Source organism: Gymnodraco acuticeps, unplaced genomic scaffold (assembly GCF_902827175.1).
Source record: "Gymnodraco acuticeps unplaced genomic scaffold, fGymAcu1.1, whole genome shotgun sequence".
Classification (NCBI taxonomy): domain Eukaryota; kingdom Metazoa; phylum Chordata; class Actinopteri; order Perciformes; family Bathydraconidae; genus Gymnodraco; species Gymnodraco acuticeps.
In genome coordinates this window covers 94,310-113,266 of record NW_022990305.1, presented here as the reverse complement: position 1 = coordinate 113,266, position 18,957 = coordinate 94,310, and the positions used below count along the sequence as shown (strand labels likewise).

Genomic DNA, 18,957 nt, shown 5'->3' with positions numbered 1-18,957 from the left:
TGTCGCCTTTAGACGCTCGGCCTCTGAATTTTCTTTCCTGATCATCGAGGGAAAAGCCTTTGCTTTTGTAAACCAGGACATTTACTTCACCGTTGAATTTCCATTCAACTGATTTGATAGAGACGATTACATAAGATCCAACGTGGCAGTCCAGAGTCACGTCCTCTCCCTTCGCTGCATCTTGGGTCTCTGAAATTAAATGATTGGTAATGAGAAAAATCAGATATCTAGTAAACTAACATAAAACACAAACAGTTTTGACATATCTTTAAAAGAGAGACAAAATAAAAACTACAAGGAGACAAAATAAAAACTACAAGGAACCAAAATAAGAACTACAAGGAGACAAAATAAAAACTACAAGGACACAAAATAAGAACTACAAGGAGACCGAGTAAAACTACGAACAGACAATAAAAACTACAAGGAGACATAGTAAAACTACAAGGAGACAAAATAAAAACTACAAGGAGACAAAATAAGAACTACAAGGAGACAAAATTAAAACTACAAGGAGACAAAATAAGAACTACAAGGAGACAAAATTAAAACTAGAAGGAAACAAAATAGGAACTACAAGGAGACAGAGTAAAAGGAGACAGATTAAAACTACAAGGAGACAAAATAAAACTACAAGGAGACAAAATAAGAACTACAAGGAGACAAAGTAAAACTACGAAGAGACAATAAAAAGTACAAGGAGACAAAATAAAAACTACAAGGAGACAAAGTAAGAACTACAAGGAGACAAAGTAAGAACTACAAGGAGACAAAATAAGAACTACAAGGAGACAAAATAAGAACTACAAGGAGACAAAATAAGAACTACAAGGAGACAAAATAAGAACTACAAGTAGAAAAAGTAAGAACTACAAGGAGACACAATAAGAACTACAAGGAGACAAAGTAAGAACTACAAGGAGACAAAATAAGAACTACATGGAGATAGAGTAAACTACAAGGGGACAGTGTAAAACTACAAGGAGAGAAGGAGACAGAGGAAAACTACAAGGAGACAAAATAAAAACTACAAGGAGGCAGGCACCAACTAGGAAGAGAATTAAAGATCTTTTGTACTTACTCGACACCCCTCTTGGCTATATTCCTGCTGGAAAACAGTGGCAAAAATATGAGATAAAAATAACATTATATTTATTTATTTTTGCCACATTTCAGAATGGATGGCAATGAGGAAAGGTTTGAAAGAGCAATAGATGGTGGATGGTTTGTATTGCTATATTTTAACTGATGCACATGTCTTTGATCCTAATTTCCAATACATGTTATGTTAATGCTTATTTAAGGAAGAAATCCTACCTTTGCTCGTCATCAAAAACAATAAAATCAGTCCAATAAATCCAAACAGTCCCCTTTTCCAGAACTGCGTCATTGTGAACAATTTTTACTTTCACTTTTAACTTATCAACCTTATTTAGCGTTACCTCTTGCCAGTCAGTTAAGACCCAAAATGATGGATTACCTCCGAGGTCATTGGGGTTACATTTAGTCCAAAAGTTGTTTTTTCCTCAAAAGAAAAAGGTAAAAACAGGCAGGGAATACAGGTGCGGCGCCCAGCAGGTAAAAACAGATATGATCTTTACTTCTCGTTTACTCTCCTCTATCCACTGTCACTATGCAAAGTGACTTCCTGTTGTCACACTTACAGCTGAAGGCTCCCTTCTTTCAGGTTATTAGAAATAATAAATGGGCAGTCACTCGAGCACCAATGATACTTTCCCCCGTGGCGCGCTTATAGGCCTACCCCTTACAGCCAACTAAACACATTCTTCTAAACCTGCCGCTCCACTTAAGCTGCCAGGTCTGCCTCTTCCTCGCCAACTCTGCTTCCACCTGAAGACTCGGGGGAAAGTTCATCATCACTCAAAGTTCTTTGTTAACCTGTGGAGTGATGAGGCCCGAGCCAAGACGCCAATATGCTGCTTCTAATAAACACATTTGTTTTTTTTACTGCACATATCTTATTTTTTAAATGTTTTAATGTTACCATAGCGTTCTTAAAATAGTTCTCTATCTGTTTTTATTTATTTTTGTTTCACTTTTATGTATGCACCACGACATCAAGTCAAATTCCTCGTACGTGTCAACCTACCTGGTGAGAAACCTGATGTCACAGAAACACATGAGTTGTCTGACTGAACAAGAATAAAACTCCAACAATCTTTAATGGCGTTTCCTTTTCTTGTAAACTTCTTTTTGTTTTTAAAATCTGATGTTTATGAGCTGCTTAGATTTGGCCCCAGTCCCTGTAAATGTACAAACGTTATGATCAAATGCACACATGTTCTACACTAGACTAGCTGGCTTGATAGGGCCTCTTTAAGTAAGTCTGAGTACCACTCGGACTTTCACTTGATTAGAAGTACTCGTGTGAAAAGTTCATTTTACGAGGTATGGTTTGAAATGCAGGAATAGTACATGTTGTGGGGCACCTGAACCAGATATTTTCACTTCTTTTTCGGTATGCATGTTTTTAAAAGTTGAGCTTGGTACGTTCAGCGTTAACTGTCAATGTTTCCTGTGTTTGGCCAGGATGTGGTCGCCGACCGCGTCACACTCGATAGAAGAGAGACGACATTACCGAGATGGAAGTCTCCTCACTCTGCCTAATGCTCTGTAAGTACGTTTATATTGTATAACTATTATTTAAATAGTGTTTATGTAACCAGGCTCATGTGCCAACCAAACTTCATTGACTTCTCCTCTTCTAACTTCTAAATATAGAAAGTTAACCGAGAGAAACTCATGGTTTGTCGAATGTGCGCTTCCTGGTTTCTCATTTCAGTGATTGTGAATGTTGGTAAAAAGTCTGGATTTTACTCTCTTTAAAACCCTGGTTTGTAAATAAGAGTTTTAGAGCCAGGCATACAGCAAATACAACAATTATAGAAGGAAGATTTTTCATTTGCATTTTGAGAATAAAGTCCAATCTTTAATATGCTAACACTTTAGATTTATTGTCAACATTTCCACTCTAAAATATGTCATCTCAATTTGTTAATAGTGTGACTTCAATCTCAAAATTAGAAATAAAAACAAGGTACGTATCAGTAGATGTTGAGAGTAATACCAGGAAGAAACACTTCTCAATGCACTAAAAGTACAAGTAATACTACTGCAATAAAATGTAATTTAACGACAGCATTGCCTCCATATAAAACACAGCTCTTGAGATACACAAAATAAAACACAACTGTACATTTTCTCTGGTTTCACATTTGATAAGTATGTTTTTGGGTAAAATACACATTTGGGTTGTATTCTCTGAACTACTGACAACATGCCTAAACTACTTTTATGTTCGTTTTGAAAAAGCACAATGTTGCAAGAAGAAGTCAGATTGTATAGAAGTCTATGAAAATAGGACCTGACTTCTGACCTGGATATTAGTGGTTCATGTTTTTTTAATTTTACAGTTAACAAACTAACAAATTCAATGCAATAGCTCCTTAAACCTGTATTCTCTCTAGTATCCAGCAGGTGGGAAAGAGAAGGCAGGTTGTATGGAAGTCTATAAGAAGATTACCTTACTTCTCACTGTGAAATCTGTGGTCTATTTTACAGATAAAATACTTTCAAAGCTATTGCAAAAGGGTCCTAAATCTGCTGTCTCTCTAGTATCCAGCAGGGGGCAAAGAAAAGTCACATTGTATAGAAGTCTATGAGAAAATTAGCCTTCCACCACTTAGTTTATTACATCAGTAAAGGTTTTCCTGATGAGTTTTTGGTCTCAAACCCTAGTTTTAAGTCTTGTACGTTACAGGATGATGTTGATTTTGTAAACTATGGTCCAATTAAAAGTGAAATTGACAATAAGGGCAACGTCCATCCAAGTTAAACTCATAGGAAGACGCCTAAATCAAACGCTGGCAGCAATTAAAGCTAAAAACATCACACTTGATTACTTAAAAAAAGCCAATCCAGGGTTCTTTCTACCATTGAAGACACTAACATCATTTCCACAGTATTTCTCATGGATGTTTTTGCTAATCTCTCTGACCTCCACAGCTGCGACGCTGGTCGTCACGCCCAACCGATCCCAGTTCTTCCAGTATGAATCCATCAATCTGAAGTGTGAAGCAAACTCCACCGGCTGGAGCGTCAAGAGAAACACTTCCCGGAAGATTTCTGAGGTTTGCACGCATGGCTGGGGCAAACCGGGTAATTCCTCGTGCCTGATCGAGGCCGCCTACCCCACGGACGCTGGGGTGTACTGGTGCGAGTCTCCGGAGGGCAGCAGCAGCAACTCCGTCAACATCTCAGTGAATAGTAATACCAAAAAATTTTTACATTTATGCAATAGAGTGGCGAAGTCCCTCCCCTTCCGGTGGACCTCCATGGGACCTTATTTCGGAAAAAATATGTATTGAAGTCAATGGAGAGAAAAAGATTATCTTTCGATCCCGTTTGAATTGTGCCACGAATTCCACATATGATGTTTGTCAATTTAAAAGAAAATGTTGCCAGTCAAAAAAAAGGGTCGTAAAACTGTAAAATAACACATTTTTTTTGTGTTAAACGCTCAAAGACCTACATCTCTGGTCTCGCAGAACAACACAGACGTCCCCAAGATGGCCGTCACTACTTGCTAAACAAGGGATCGACCCTCACTATCACCACAAGGAAACACGTCCAGAAGAATGTCATGCAAAGCTGCCTGCCTGCCTTCCTTCCTTCCTTTGATTATCTCTGAACTGCCTGATCTTTTTAATGTTTAATGTCAACCATTTGTGCAGATAGCATGAAGTACAAAAGATCGCCGATGCTAATGTGGCGTTAGCATTTCTCCCCCAGGCTTAAATGGTATATTATAGAATGATCCCACCGGTGTGACAGTACTCTTCAAAGGGTTCACGAAATATGACTACTACTCTTACTGTTTAACATGTTGGGTTACTTAATGTTACTTCATGTTAAGGCTAATACAAATGACAAGGCTAAGGCTGTAATGCTAACTAACGTGCTTGCTACTAGCTAGGTAGCTAACTTGATCCAGCCACTCCTGTTCCTTTCATCAGACGGGAAGCGAAAGAACAAGCAATACATCAGTTATGACATGACTTACGCGACTCTGGGATTTGTAGTCTTTCTAGTTGCGTATTTTTCATAGTCTTATATTTCAACAGTTTTACGAAAAACTGTGACTTTTTTGACATGGAAATTATTTTTTAAGATTGACAAACATCATATGTGTAATTCGTGGCACAATTCAAACGGGATCGAAAGATAAGTTTTCTCTCTCCATTGACTTCAATACATAATTTTTCCAAAATAAGGTCCCATGGACCGGAAGTAGATGGGCGTGACTTTGCCACTCTACAGAGTGGTGCAGTGACGAGTCCTAAAACCAGGAAGTGAGTCAGCATTTTACCACTTCCTGTTCCCTCGTCTCAGAGCCAATGGGATTTCTCCATAGGATTTAGGAAAAGAGCTGGAAATAAGGTCTGTGGTTGAGACACATTGAAGAGACGGATCACGTTTTGTTCTACGACATTAAATCCATCAGCAGTGACCCCACTGGTAATTTCTGAAGAGTTGACGTGTCTGAAAAACGATGGTTGTTACCAAGTGGCTAAATAGGACTACAGAAGTCGTGGAGGCCGTTGTACGTCATTACGCCGAACACATAAACACTCCTCTAAGTTTGTTTGCCCTGTTCCGCTTGAAAGCAAGTACCTGCCTCCTGCAAACTGTTCAAACAAACGCTTCTACTCGTACCATTTAGAATCTGTGTGTTTGAATATGGATCTTAAGTTGGCGTGACGTTGAAGTCGTGCTGCTGTACTCGCTGTAGTTCCTTTATCGCATTTTGCTTCTGGCGATTAGCTTTATGATTCGAAAATGATAAAAGTAGGGCAGACGTGGAGATTATCCGGCTGAACAAAACGTGTATTTACTGTATCTAACAGCTTCGTTTTCCACAGACCTTATTTTTTACAATATTCCAAAAAAAATCCCTTTTTTGTCGAGGGCACCCATGCGCAGTTTTCTCCCGGGTAAATACGTCATCCCTGCACCACTCTATTAAACAGCCAGAGGAAGTATTCAGGTCCTGCACTTAAAGGTCTCCTATCATGTTATTTTTAGGCATGTATTATGGGTCTCAGATATATACAAATTATTATATATAAAAAAACATGTCTATGAAGTGTTTTGCTCAAAATACCAAACTGATCATGCATTGTAGACATCCCTCATATCCCTCTATTTCAGCCCTGTTAGAGAAACGCTGATTCTGGGTCTAAAGCTTAAAAGGATTTTATTTTCTGACACTTTGTGAGTCTCCTGACACACCGGGTACACATATTTATGTGGAAAAGACATCGAAAAGTGCATTTTGCATAATAGGAGACCTTTAAGTAAAGGTACCAATTCATTTACTGCACCACGGGCGACTATGGCTGCGAGGGAGTGCGGTCGTCTTTCAACCAGAAGGTTGTGGGTTCGATCCCAGCCCATGCAGTCAACATGTCGGTGTATCCTTGGGCAAGATACTTAACCCTGAGTTGCTCCCGATGGCGGTGTGTGAATGTGTATGAATGTTAGTTCCTAGAGTTAGGTTCACTGCTCTGTATGAATGGGTGTGAATGGGTGAACGACATGTAGTATGTAAAGTGCTTTGAGGGGTCTTAAAGACTGGATAAAGCGCTATATAAGTACAGTCCATTTACCATTTAAAGGAGACATGTCATGGCCATTTTCTACTGATCATAATTCCATTGTTGAATCTAGAATAGATTTATATTGTGCAATTTTCCAAACTCACATTGGTTTCTCAAACAGCATCTCTGTAAACTACGTGTATTCACTGAATTTCACTCTCTGCCTTTAACGGCTCGTTGTAGCTCCAATAGCTCCAGCCCCCACCCTCCCTGTGAGCACAGTGTGCTCTGATTGGTCGGGACGTTGTGAATCACGCTGAGCTCCGTGGAGGTGTTGTTTCCTTGTTTAGCGACAGCGAAACACAGCCAAACTCATCCTGAGCACACACAAAGTCACAGCCGAAGTAAAAACAATAAGTGTGGCTTGATATTGAGTAAGAAAAAGGTTGATAAACGCTGTGAGAATGGGTCTGCAGAGAGAATGGGTCTGCAGAGAGAATTTCGCCGTGATCCCAACTGTCTGTTATCAGCCTGCAGCCAGGGAGGAGAAATCAGCAGAGCTGCCTGCACTGTGTGTGTGTGAGGAAGTCCGTGGATTGGTTAATTTGGACCAATCAGCCTGGTCATAGCTCTGGGCGTGGCTACTGGGTATCCCTACATAGCGATACCCAGGAAGTAAACAATGGAAAATGAGAAATCTCCAACGAGGCGTTTTGGGGAGGTATTTTATGTGTTAGAGTTTTACTCGCTACAGGGTGCACTTTGAGGGTTTTTGACTCTGCAGACCGTTTACATGCATACAAACCTTCATAACACACAAGGGGACGGGTACTAACCGGAAAAGCATGACATGTCTCCTTTAAAAAGTACCACATTACAAGACAAGGTTTTTGCAGAAATTGAACAATGCAAAGAAACCAAGTTCATTTTTAAATATCACAATACTAATGGATATTTGTGGTTTGTTGCATTTTAATATTATTTAACAATTAAATAAGTAGCACATTTTAATGTTGAAAACCACTTAATTTCTTTAAAAAACAATCCAGGGTTCATTACTTCCACAGTATTTTCTCTAGATGTTTCTGCATATTGTCCAATGTTAAAAAAAAGTGCATAACAAAAGTACTAATATATGGCATCCATATAATATATATTATTTATTTTATATATATGACATTATTAGATTGTTAATATTGTTGCATGCATATTGTTGACATTCCGATTTTTGAATTGTATTATATTCAATAATTGTACCTTTCTGTTCCTCAAACAGATATTCCCATGGTTTAATCTTTGGAAATGCATTATGTTAAAAGTTTATCACATATAGTTTGATGCAAAATGTTCAAATAAGTATTAATAAAGCTTTAAAAGTAATTGAACTACAATTCAGAAACAAACTGTACTTTTTCAATAGGCAGGAAATGAAAATTCTTCATAGTTGTACTTAAGAAGCGTACTTGAGTTCATGTACTTTATTTTTCAATACTGAATATAAAAGCATGGAGATGTGTTATATTCCAGCTGTCGGTGTGATCTTGGAGATTCCGACGCTTCCTGTGACGGCGGGAGATGAAGTGGCGCTTCGTTGTATCTACAAGGAAAAAGGCGTTAAACCCACATCACATTTCTCGGCGGCGTTCTACAAAAACAACGTGTTTATTGGCGACCATTCTGCAGGGAAGCTGATCTTTCAAGCAGTGTCCAAATCCGATGAAGGTTTATACGGGTGTGAACATCCCAAGAAAGCAAAATCCCAGCAGAGCTGGCTCGCAGTGACAGGTGATGACGCATTTTCTCTGGAAACGTGTGCTAATTGGTTGATTTTACAGGTAGAAATCGAACAAAGCCAATGTAAGAAGTGGCTCGAAGCTGCATTCTCTCTAAAATCCAGCAGGGGGCAAAAAGAAAGATGGATTGTACAGAAGTCTATGAGAAAATGACCTTACTTCTATCTTATATTTGTGGTATATAGCCTGCAGATCTGTAATTGTAATGTTAAAAGACTTTCAAAGCCATTGTGTGCCTTAAACCTTAATCCTGCATTCTCTCCTATATCCAGAAGGGGGCAGGGAAGAGTCACATTGTATAGAAGTCTATGAGAAATGACCCTACTTCTCACTTGATTTAATACGTCAGTAAACATTTTCCAGAGGAGTTTAAAGTGTCGATCTCTACTTTAAAGTAATCTTCAACACAGTATGAGGCTCATTCTGTGAATTATGGTCCAATTTAGACTGAAAATAGACGATAAAGAGTATATTAAACATCAGGAAAGTGGAAATGTGCTTCCCCAGCAAACGCAAATGTTTGAATTTTAAATAATAATATTCTCCCTCACAGATCAGCCTAGAGTTGTCTCTACGCCTCCTCCTCCTCTCATGTCTCTGTCCAGGCTGCTGTGCTCCATCCTGATATTCCATACCTTCACCGTAATATTCATAGTGTGTATTTACATCTACCAAAGGTGGGCAAGAGGTAAGAACAACTCGGAAAATATATAATAAAATGAGTAATAATGGCGGATTATTCATTTCAACATATTCTTTCGTCTGGTTTTATCTGCAGCTCGAGCTAATGCTTAAAAGAGAGCAATAAAGAAGAAGAAGAAGAACAACAACAACAAAAAATAGTTTTTATATTTAAAGTGTATTTTTTTAATTGATAATGATTTATCTTCACCGCTACAACTCCATGCTTTTTATAATAATCCTTGCAGCAACAAATAATGTAAACATTTTAATCAAATCTGCTCTGAATCTGTTCAAAAATGTAATACAATTCAGATAATATCATCACTTGATAAGTATAATGAAATACATGATATTGTAATAGCATTTTTACAGATGTAAATCTATATATTATTATTTGTGTAATACATGTAATACCAATAACTGCCCAGCAGATGTCACCATGGGGTTATATTATTAATCTGGGTTTTTTCTAAAGCCCTTGCCACACGAGGACGATAACGGGCCACAATCGTTATCAAAAAGGTATTCCGTCCACACGCAACAGGCACCAGAAACGTGTCCGTTCACACGAGACTGCTCGAAAGTGCTGGAGACGCTGTGGTACATATGCCAGGCCTGTAAGTGGCGCTGTAGTCCTGCACAAAAGCAGTGAAGAAGACTTCCCGCGCATTGTTGCCATGGTTGCCCTTCTGTTTATTCTCCGCCGTGGACGCTCTGGCTCTTTTTCTCCCCCCCCGAGGCGAGCGTTTGCTCCTGCTGTAATTCTCTCCGGTTTGCCACCAGCAGATGAAAAACACCCACCTCTCCGCCTCTTCCAAGGGACGAGGGGACCGTGCTGCAGAGTTTCAGTTTGATTTTTTTCCGCCGGTCAACATGTCCGTTAAAGTTTAAATCTTCCGGACAAAATTAGAAAAGTGCCGGTCAAAGGTCTTCTTTGTTATTTATTGAGCTTTAAAACAAATGAATAACGACTCTATATAATAATATTAAAAAAAAACGGAGCCTCTCTTTTCCTCCCCCTCTTCTGACAGCCCAGCAGCTGATCTCTGAGCAGGAGAGGTGGGGAGAGGCGGGGCTATAGCGTCATCGTTATCAGGACATGATCGTGTATAGGCGTAAACACAGAGCCGTTTGCCCCCCCCCCAGAGCGTTTCCTTTGCAGATCTACCCACCTTGGGACCCGTTTTCATTATCGTTTTCTGCGTTTCCGTGTCGGCCTCCTGTGGCCGAACCGTCTATCTGATAGAGAACTGTAGCAGATACGACTGTTATTGTCCTCGTGTGGCTGCAGTGAAGGAACACTTCAGCTTTAAAAACACATTACACACAGATAATTACAAACGGAGTGTTAAGATCTCAGTTTTCCTGATAGTGTTTCAGATGCTTGTGTATGCATTTTGCCGTTCACTTTTCTGTGTATCACTTTTTCCTGAGTTATTTTCTGATCGGCTATTTATTTATTCATAATGTTCGAACAATTATGCATCCATTGACTAATTGATTGTATTCATAGGTTAATTTGAGGTAAATTTGAAAGGATAACAAACCTGGTTATTGAATCTGTGTACGTCTTTTATTAGTCCCTTTATGTCAAAACTGTGCAACCCAAATTGTAGAAGCACTTAATATACATCTTAAATATATTAGGCTGGAGTAGCAGGTACATCACAATTATAAAAAGCTTCCAAGCTACTAGCTGTAGTTTCCCATTTTCACAGAGTACAGAACAGTAGAATAGGTCGATGCAGCGTCAGCATCTGGGGAGGGAGAAGCAAAACAAATATTATTACATATATATATATATATATATATGTTAATGAAGTTGACAAAACATTTGAAAGATTACTTCACTTTAGACGAGAAATTGTGTAATAGTCAAATACTACACTGGAAAAAAAAGTATATTACAGATAATATTTCCTGTGTTGAGAATGGTATTAAGTAATAATATTGAATCAGAAAAATGTACTTAAAATACTAAAAGTAAAAGTACTCATTACACACATATTTGGTTTTAAATATAAGTATGCGTTTGTTTCCCTATATCTATCTGCTTGTGTCTTCACTTCAAATCAATATGAAAGTAAACTGGGTAGACGCATTGTAGTTTATTGAGTTTCTGATACAGGTGAAATGTTGGCGTCCTATGAGATATCTAGTCTAGACCAATAGGAGCGAAGGAAACTATGAGGGGGCGTGGCTTCCTCTTAAAGAGACACACAACAAAAACATAGAGAGGAGTTTCAAAACATTACATACTGATGGCAATAGTGTAGGAAGTATTTAGATCCTTTTTCTTCAGTAATAGTACTAAAACTAAACTCTAAAAATACTCTGTTCCAGGTAAAAATCTCTCATTGAGAATGGTACTTAAGGGTGGGGTAGGCAAGTTTCAGAAACCGGCTCGAGATAATACTGTAATACTGTAAAAAGCACGACCAATCCGTTTAGCCGGGCCGGCTAAACGGATTGGATTGCCGCCCTGTCTGTTACCCCCTAATCCCACCAGGAGCGTCTGCGCTGCGTTGCGCTGCGGCTGCGGCGTTTTTAGCGATCGCGGCCACTCTAGTCAATGGGTGCTATTCCACCAGACACGCTGCGCCGCGCTGCGCCGCGGCTCGAAGCGTCCCAGAAGCTCCTCGCCGCAAGGAATTTCTAAAATATAGGATGAATCCTATTTTTGACGTGGCGCAGCGCGGCGCAGGCATGAAGTGGAATGTTCATCCAACAACTGCGAGGCTGCACACAAGACGCTCCGCTTCCGCAACGTTTTGAAACGCGCCTGGTGGGTTAGGACGCAGGAGGAGGTCGCAGCGCGGCGCAGCCGCAGCGCAGACGCTCCTGGTGCGATTAGGGGGTTAGCCTTCCATCTCGTGCACGCACAAATGTATCTCGTGCCCTCATTGGGCGTGCCGTAATTGGGCGTGCATTGCAGCAGTACTTCAATGACTCGCCAGCAACAGGCGGCCACTTTCACCAGTCTGCTGACGTCATGTGCGCGTTCATGTGTGTTGGAGGAGGTGCTCTGTAAGGAAGTCTGAAGGAAGGGGTGGATTCTTTTCGGCTGTGTACTTTCAAATTTTAGTGCACTCGAGCCGGTTTCTGAAACTTACCTACCCCACCTTTAAGTTAAAAAATAAATTAGTATTATTATTTAAAGAAAAAGGAGCACATTTATCACATTTGAGAAGCTTAAACTTTAAACTTTCTGTTAACCTTTTGTGTCTAACAATCTTGATATCTAATCAACTAAAATGTAAACTAGATATAGTGAAGTTAAAAGTAAAATACCTATGATCCTGTTTATATCTATATTTACAATTGTAAAATATCCTAATTTCTGTTATGAATTAGTGTTACGGTTAGACTCCAATCGACTTTAACTTCCGTCACTCGTTTTAACAATAAATGGTTTCAATTCATGGAAAAAATATTAACAATATCAATGATGCCCATATCTGTAATGCATCATAACTATAATTATAATGCCGTATAATCTTCGGATAGCACTGTCAAGCACTCATTAATACTTAAGAATGCTTTAAAACAATAATCATGACACATTTAAAGCCTTTTATTATGACTTAAAAGTATTTTTTGTTGTAACAATCGTAGTGTTTTATGAATCTCATAGTTTAGAATCTTATTATGAATGCACAGTTATAATGCATTATAATGTGAGTGTAACTTAGTAATTGTTTGCAGAGTTAAGACGTATGTATGTTTCCCTGCAGCACACTATAGGTAGTCATGGTGCAGAAAGCAACATGTTATTTTCTGGAGATGCAGGCTGACCTTTGTGGTTCCTCCAGAGGCCGAGCAGCATCAGAGAGCCCAGCGCGAGGCACACACCACACACAGGAAGTAAAACCAGAACAAGGGGGGGGGCAGGCGACTCCTGACGCACTGCTTCTAAAGAAAACACCACAGGTTGGCCTCATGCAGAAATAATACACTGTGTGTTAAACTGCATGGTTTAAATACACCCACGATAAATCTAAACACACAAACGCTATCAACATTTTAACAAGATCTCTCATGATGTTGGAATATTCCTTTAAAGAGTGCCCTATTTTTTTGTGAATGTGGAAAATAAGTCAATAGTTGTACCTTTATCCTCTTTCTTAAAGTGCTTTAGTAAAATAAATAACTATCTTCCACTACCTTTGGGTCCACTAGGTGGGTAGAGAACGCCCTTAACCAACAGTATGTTGCTCTTTCTCACGTGTACAAATGGCCAAAATCACACTAAATTTAAAATGGCCGAATCCCTATTGATTTAGGTGGCGATATGACCATCCAACGAGTGAAGTTTTGAAAAGTTGTATCCATGTTAAAGGCGATATACAACATTTGTTTGGTCATGGCAAAGGATCGAAATGTGCCACCCCTTCGCCGCACCGCACTACATTTCAGAGAGAGATCGGAATAATCTGGGAGGAGGAGGACTTTGAGTTCAAAACATGTTACTTCCTGTTCCCAGCAGGGGGCGCTTTGTGCAGTGTATATGGTCCTGCAGATGTTTGGTCAGGCTTGGTCTCTGATCCCTCATGAGATGTAAAATCCATAATTGCCGACTTCCTGTTGGGTGTACGATATGCCCCAGAGAGGGTTGTGTGTGCATCTCTCAATACTACATACACACAGCACATTTCTAATTTGAGCAAGGGATGCATTTTAGCAAATGTATAGAAGGCGCTATAGAGCTTTACGCCGACGCCCTGAGAACATAACTCTCAAAATGCAATAGTTAAAAAGAAGTATAGGTTTGCCTATCGATAAGGCTTTTCAAATGCAATTCATTTCGCTCCTCCATTCCAACTCTGTCAGTGCTGTCAGTGATAGTAGCAGTGGCGTTTTCTCCCGGAGGCCAAAGGAAGCCAGGCTTCCCCTGTTTTTTCGGATTGTAGTTATAATTTAAATAAATAAATAAAAACACTTAGTTTCGATAATTCTCCTTTGCTGTGTGTTGCTGCCGGCCCGTCTCTCCCCCATTCTCATTGAGTATTTTACAAAGAGTGAAACAGCACCCCTCTAGATGTTATGGTGAAACAGTAGATTGCACTCTCTGTTGCGAGAGGAGGCCAGCCGAATCTGGCTTCCCTTGGTGAAAAAAAATTGGGGGATTGACCAATCAGATGAGGCTCACATGATGCCCCTGCCAACCTGTGATTGGTCAGGGCCATGCCAAGGGAAGCCAGAGGCGGCTGGCTTCCCTCACAATCCAATCAAATCGCATCAACTTAGTGTGGCAGTGACGCGTCCTAAAACCCGGAAGTAAGCTTCGCTCGGGTTCCCTCGACAAAAAAGCAGTGAGATTTCTCCATAGGATTTTGGAAAATTGCTCGAAATAAGGTCAGTGGAAAACGAACCTGTTAGATAAATGCACGTTGTGTTCAGTCGGATAATATCCACATGTCTACCCTACTTTTATAATTTTCGAATCATAAATCGAATCGATAGAAGATAGATAGCGCCACTGCACCACTCTCACCGCCGTTAGAGAGTAGCAAGCAACTGAAGCAAGTGCAATTATGGAGGGTGGAGATTTGGAGTATTTCATCAAAAATAATTGTACTAAACTTCCGCTACAGCAGCAACAACAAATACAATCTGATGACGGGCCGATGCCCAAACTGGAGCTGTGTACAGCGAGGAAAAAAGGAGCGAATCAGACGTAAAACGTTAAAGCTCTCCTGATTTAGTTTGTGAATGAATGCTTATTAGAGTTTGGGCTGGAGAGTGCGTGCGGACCTGTCGGTTAGATAACAGGCGTGTGTAAGTCCTGCATCTGATACAAATGTGTGTAAAATTATACCGGGTGCTGTAATCACTCATCTGGTTACATTATTACATTGACCACCACACCCCCGACCCAAAAGAAAGGACGTATTATTGGCTTCCCCTAATTTTTTCCCCACGCCACGCTACTGGATAGTAGAAGATGTTTTCTGGACCTTTAAGGCTGATCTCACCTCTGACGGTCAGCCAACTGTCTGGTGATTCTCCACCATCAGAGATGATGCACTTGTAGAGTCCTTCATCAGATTTAGAAACCCTGTGGATGGTGATGTTTCCTGAAGAGCTGCTCCTGATGAGGCGGCCATCTTTATAGAAGTCACCTGACAGGATGGAGGTCTGGTTTCTGCAGCTCAGAGTCACAGATTCTCCCTCCATCACAGGAACAGAAGGACTCTCCAGGATCACAGAGCCAACTGAAGACAGAAACATGTGAAGTAACCAAACAACTGCTTTATCTTTTTCCTTCTCTGTGCATCTTGAGGTTGCGCAAACTCTGCTTGTAGACATTTGTTCCATTTAAATGTATAATTTGAAGTGGTGCCTCACCTGCTGATTTGTGGACTATTTCAAAGCATCAAGATTGACCATTTGTTCATATCTGGGTTTCTGGTTGACTCCATGTTTTTCTTTTTTTCAATTCCTATTTCAATGTTACCGCTATCTATATTTTTTACTATCACCAACCGGTTTTTTGTGTTTTTTGGCCATCACAGAACCAGAAGTGATATGAGAGGCCAAAGATAAGTACCACCCAACGTCCAAAGTCTAACAACCAACTTTTATGAATTACTTTTTGGCTTTTTGCCGTCCCCTTCCTGTTTTTTTTAAACCACAGTTGACACTTGAACATGAACAAAGCTGAACGTTGAAGACATATCTAGGCGACCAAAATCCTACTTTTCTGAATTTAAAATGTTAAAGTTTTAAGACAAAAACATGTTCAACACTGTGTAAGCAACTTGTCCGTCACAAGGTAGCTGCACCTTAAAGCAAACCCTGCTATAACAAGAAGTTGCATGTCAGAAAACCACAGAAATAGCTCGTTAGCAGCACTTGAACGTTCCACCAATGCTGTTGAATTAGCATGTTCAAACTGTTGTTGTTGAAACCCACCGGACACAGTGATGCTGACGCTGTTGCTGCACCTTCCTGCCTCAGACTCACACCAGTAAACCCCAGAGTCAAGGCTGTAAAGGTCCCCAATAACACAGTGGTTGGGGTTTTTTCTGTCTGAGTAATTCGAACACTCTTCATTTGTGTTTCTAGATGTGTTCCTCTTCACTTTCCACTCAGAAGAGTTTCCCTCACAGCTAAAAGAGACAGACTCGTACTTAAAGAACTGGGACTTGTTGGGCAGGACTCTCAGAGTGGCTGCAAGGAAAGAAAAAAGACATTTTAAAATTGTTATTGCACCTCACCAGAAAATGGTCTTCCTTCTCTATTTCACTACGGGCTTTATACAATAAGTACGGTGGCTGACGTGCTACAACGGCCCAAAGCTCCTCCCCCAGGAGAAACTCCCTGCAGCTTCAGAAAGGATGCAGATATAGAAACACAAAGGTTCCACATGAAGAAACATCTTCAGCAACTTGACAACACATGCAGCGTTTAGAGAACATTCCGCAACTTGAGGAGACATGCAGCGTTTACTAAAAGCTGCAGAAACCAAACGCTGAGGAAGCTCAAACACAACGGAGACCAGGGGACACTAAAGAGTGACGCACACAGCTGGTAGACTAGGGGACACTAAAGAGTGACGCACACAGCTGGGAGACCAGGGGACACTAAAGATTGACGCACACAGCTGGGAGACCAAGGGACAATAAAGAGTCACGCACACAGCTGGAGACCAGGGGACACTAAAGAGTGACGCACACAGCTAGGAGAACAGGGGACACTAAAGAGTGACGCACACAGCTGGGAGACCAGGGGACACTAAAGAGTGACGCACACATCTGAGAGAACAGGGGACACTAAAGAGTGACGCACACAGCTGGGAGACCAGGGGACACTAAAGAGTGACTCACACAGCTGGGAGACCAGGGGACACTAAAGAGTGACACATACAGCTGGGAGACCAGGGGACACTAAAGAGTGACGCACACAGCTGGGAGACCAGGGGACACTAAAGAGTGACACACACAGCTGGGAGACCAGGGGACACTAAAGAGTGACGTACACAGCTAGGAGACCAGGGGACACTAAAGAGTGACGCACACAGCTGGGAGACCAGGGGACACTAAAGAGTGACGTACACAGCTGGGAGACCAGGGGACACTAAAGAGTGACGTACACAGCTGGGAGACCAGGGGACACTAAAGAGTGACGTACACAGCTGGCACTGGAGCACTTGGTGACGTAGTTATTCTCTATTATTACCAAAGCAATGTACATATCTTACTGCGAATGCACATTTGACAAAGATAGCAGTGGAAATTATTAGCATGTCCCCTATCTGCTGTGTGAAACCACAACAAGATAAACATCTTCAAACAACGAAGAATATCTGGCTGTGGAGGGAAATTGGTTCATGAGTAGTTGTTTGTCTTGCAAATAATAGTTGTCTTCTCTCCTGTACCCCTTACGGTAAGATAAAAGCCTCTTTTCTTTCGTGCAAAAAGTAACCTGTAGTGTTTGCAATATTGAGATGAGATAATACTGTGTTTATCCCAAGAGAAATGAGTGTGCAGCAGCATAACGCATAATGCCTCAAAATGCCTTTAAACATTGGGGAGATAGATTAAAACGTAAATGTAGTAAAGCAAAGGTTGAGATGCATAACCATGTGAACAGTATGATGCAAAAGATCATATCTGTTGATTTATGGTATATCATTTTATAGGAGAGTAAATTTACTAACTGCGCTTAATTATGCACCATTCCTGATTCTGATAATAAATATGATAAATACTGTTTACTGTAATGATATATAGTCTACTCACCGAGCACCGTGCACAGTGTGGTGAGCTCCATGCTGACTGGCTGACTCTCATCATACAGTCACAGTGTTATTGAGAGACAGCAGCTTCCTGCTTCTCTCTCACCTCACATGTGTGAAATATGTCACAGCCTCCATTCTATCTGTAGTTGTGTTGCATTTATAGAAAAGAAGAACTACAGAAATGTTTATCTTCACGAGAGGATAATCTGATTTTCAGCATTAACTTTATTATAAAACATCACATTGTAATATTCATATTTTCTCATTTTTACTGTTGAATAAAAAGGTATATTTTATCTCTTTTTTTAATCATCTTTTATTCGATTTTTTTGTGGTAGGATTTAAAATATTGATTGTAATATAACTTTTTTATCATGTTTATTGTTGCAGTGAAACCTGATTTAAACTAAACTTTAAGACGAACATTTCGAATTACATTGTTTAATTGTTTGCTGTGTGACCATCGTTGTTGGGCTCCTTCTAGAAGAAAGAAAAAGGTCAAAGTATTATTAGTTATTTGATGTGATGATCAGCGAAACCCCAGAAAAGACTGTATTTACCACCAGCCACAGGACAGGGAATTGTTTAGGTTTTTCACCAAAAAAAGACCGTGGCCCTTTCTCATTTAATCAATTCCCCCTCCTCGACTCCTCCGGTAGTGACCCGGAAATGAATTTCAGCGCGCCATGTTGAAGGACATCTAATTTCTCTAAATGAGGATCGAGCGTCGAGGAGGCTCGGTCGGTCGGTCGGTCGGTCGGTCTCTCTCTCTCTCTCTCTCGGTCTCGGTCTCGGTCTCGGTCTCTCTCTCTCTCTCTCTCAGCTGCCACTTTCATCACTACAGCGCCCATCGTACAGGGCAAATGTAACCGGGGTGATTATGAATGTTGTTACATCAAGGCTGAACATTTTTGTATTATATTTGTATTATATCTTGTAGAAGTGCAGATCCCCTGTCCTCCACCAGGGGGTGCTGCAGCACCCTCAGCACCCCTACTTCCCACGGCCCTGCCCTCTATGGAATGTCAAGCTACCCCACAGCACCCCCAAAATAAATCTCTGGCGCCGCCACTGAGCCTGACTATTTGTGTTGGGGGGGCCCGACTTATTTTCTTCT

At 40.5% G+C, this 18,957-nt stretch overlaps 2 protein-coding genes across 4 annotated transcripts; one reads left to right on the top strand and one right to left on the bottom strand.

Annotated features, from left to right (window-relative positions):
* The first annotated feature begins 2,592 nt into the window (after nucleotides 1-2,592).
* On the top strand, nucleotides 2,593-9,886 carry LOC117550345 (high affinity immunoglobulin gamma Fc receptor I-like). Its single transcript, XM_034222751.1, has 5 exons — nucleotides 2,593-2,634; nucleotides 4,027-4,287; nucleotides 8,148-8,405; nucleotides 8,967-9,101; nucleotides 9,192-9,886. Exons 1-5 carry the CDS (start codon nucleotides 2,604-2,606, stop codon nucleotides 9,206-9,208), a joined length of 702 nt encoding a protein of 233 aa, XP_034078642.1. The 5' UTR covers nucleotides 2,593-2,603; the 3' UTR covers nucleotides 9,209-9,886.
* Nucleotides 9,887-10,647: 761 nt separating this feature from the next.
* Nucleotides 10,648-17,897, bottom strand: LOC117550342 (Fc receptor-like protein 5). 3 transcript variants are annotated; one of them, XM_034222744.1, is made up of 5 exons: nucleotides 17,842-17,897; nucleotides 16,013-16,270; nucleotides 15,073-15,312; nucleotides 12,893-13,009; nucleotides 10,648-10,854 (listed from the first exon to the last, which is right to left on the bottom strand). In XM_034222744.1, the coding sequence occupies exons 1-5, from the start codon at nucleotides 17,870-17,872 to the stop codon at nucleotides 10,790-10,792; spliced, it is 711 nt and encodes a 236-aa protein (XP_034078635.1). In that variant the 5' UTR covers nucleotides 17,873-17,897; the 3' UTR covers nucleotides 10,648-10,789. The 3 variants fall into 3 exon arrangements, with proteins under 3 accessions (XP_034078635.1, XP_034078636.1, XP_034078637.1); XM_034222745.1 differs by having other exon boundaries at nucleotides 12,893-13,006; XM_034222746.1 differs by lacking the exon at nucleotides 12,893-13,009.
* Between the last annotated feature and the right edge of the window lie 1,060 nt (nucleotides 17,898-18,957).

Coding starts and splice junctions, on each gene's coding strand:
- LOC117550345 (XM_034222751.1), top strand. CDS start 2,604: ATGGAAGTCTCCTCACTCTGCCTAATGCTCT. Junction 2,635..4,026: donor CTCACTCTGCCTAATGCTCT/GTAAGTACGTTT, acceptor TGACCTCCACAG/CTGCGACGCTGGTCGTCACG. Junction 8,406..8,966: donor GAGCTGGCTCGCAGTGACAG/GTGATGACGCAT, acceptor TCTCCCTCACAG/ATCAGCCTAGAGTTGTCTCT.
- LOC117550342 (XM_034222744.1), bottom strand. CDS start 17,872: ATGGAGCTCACCACACTGTGCACGGTGCTCG. Junction 15,313..16,012: donor CGTCAGCATCACTGTGTCCG/GTGGGTTTCAAC, acceptor TTCTGTCTTCAG/TTGGCTCTGTGATCCTGGAG. Junction 10,855..12,892: donor CCTCTGGAGGAACCACAAAG/GTCAGCCTGCAT, acceptor CTCCCTCCCCAG/ATGCTGACGCTGCATCGACC.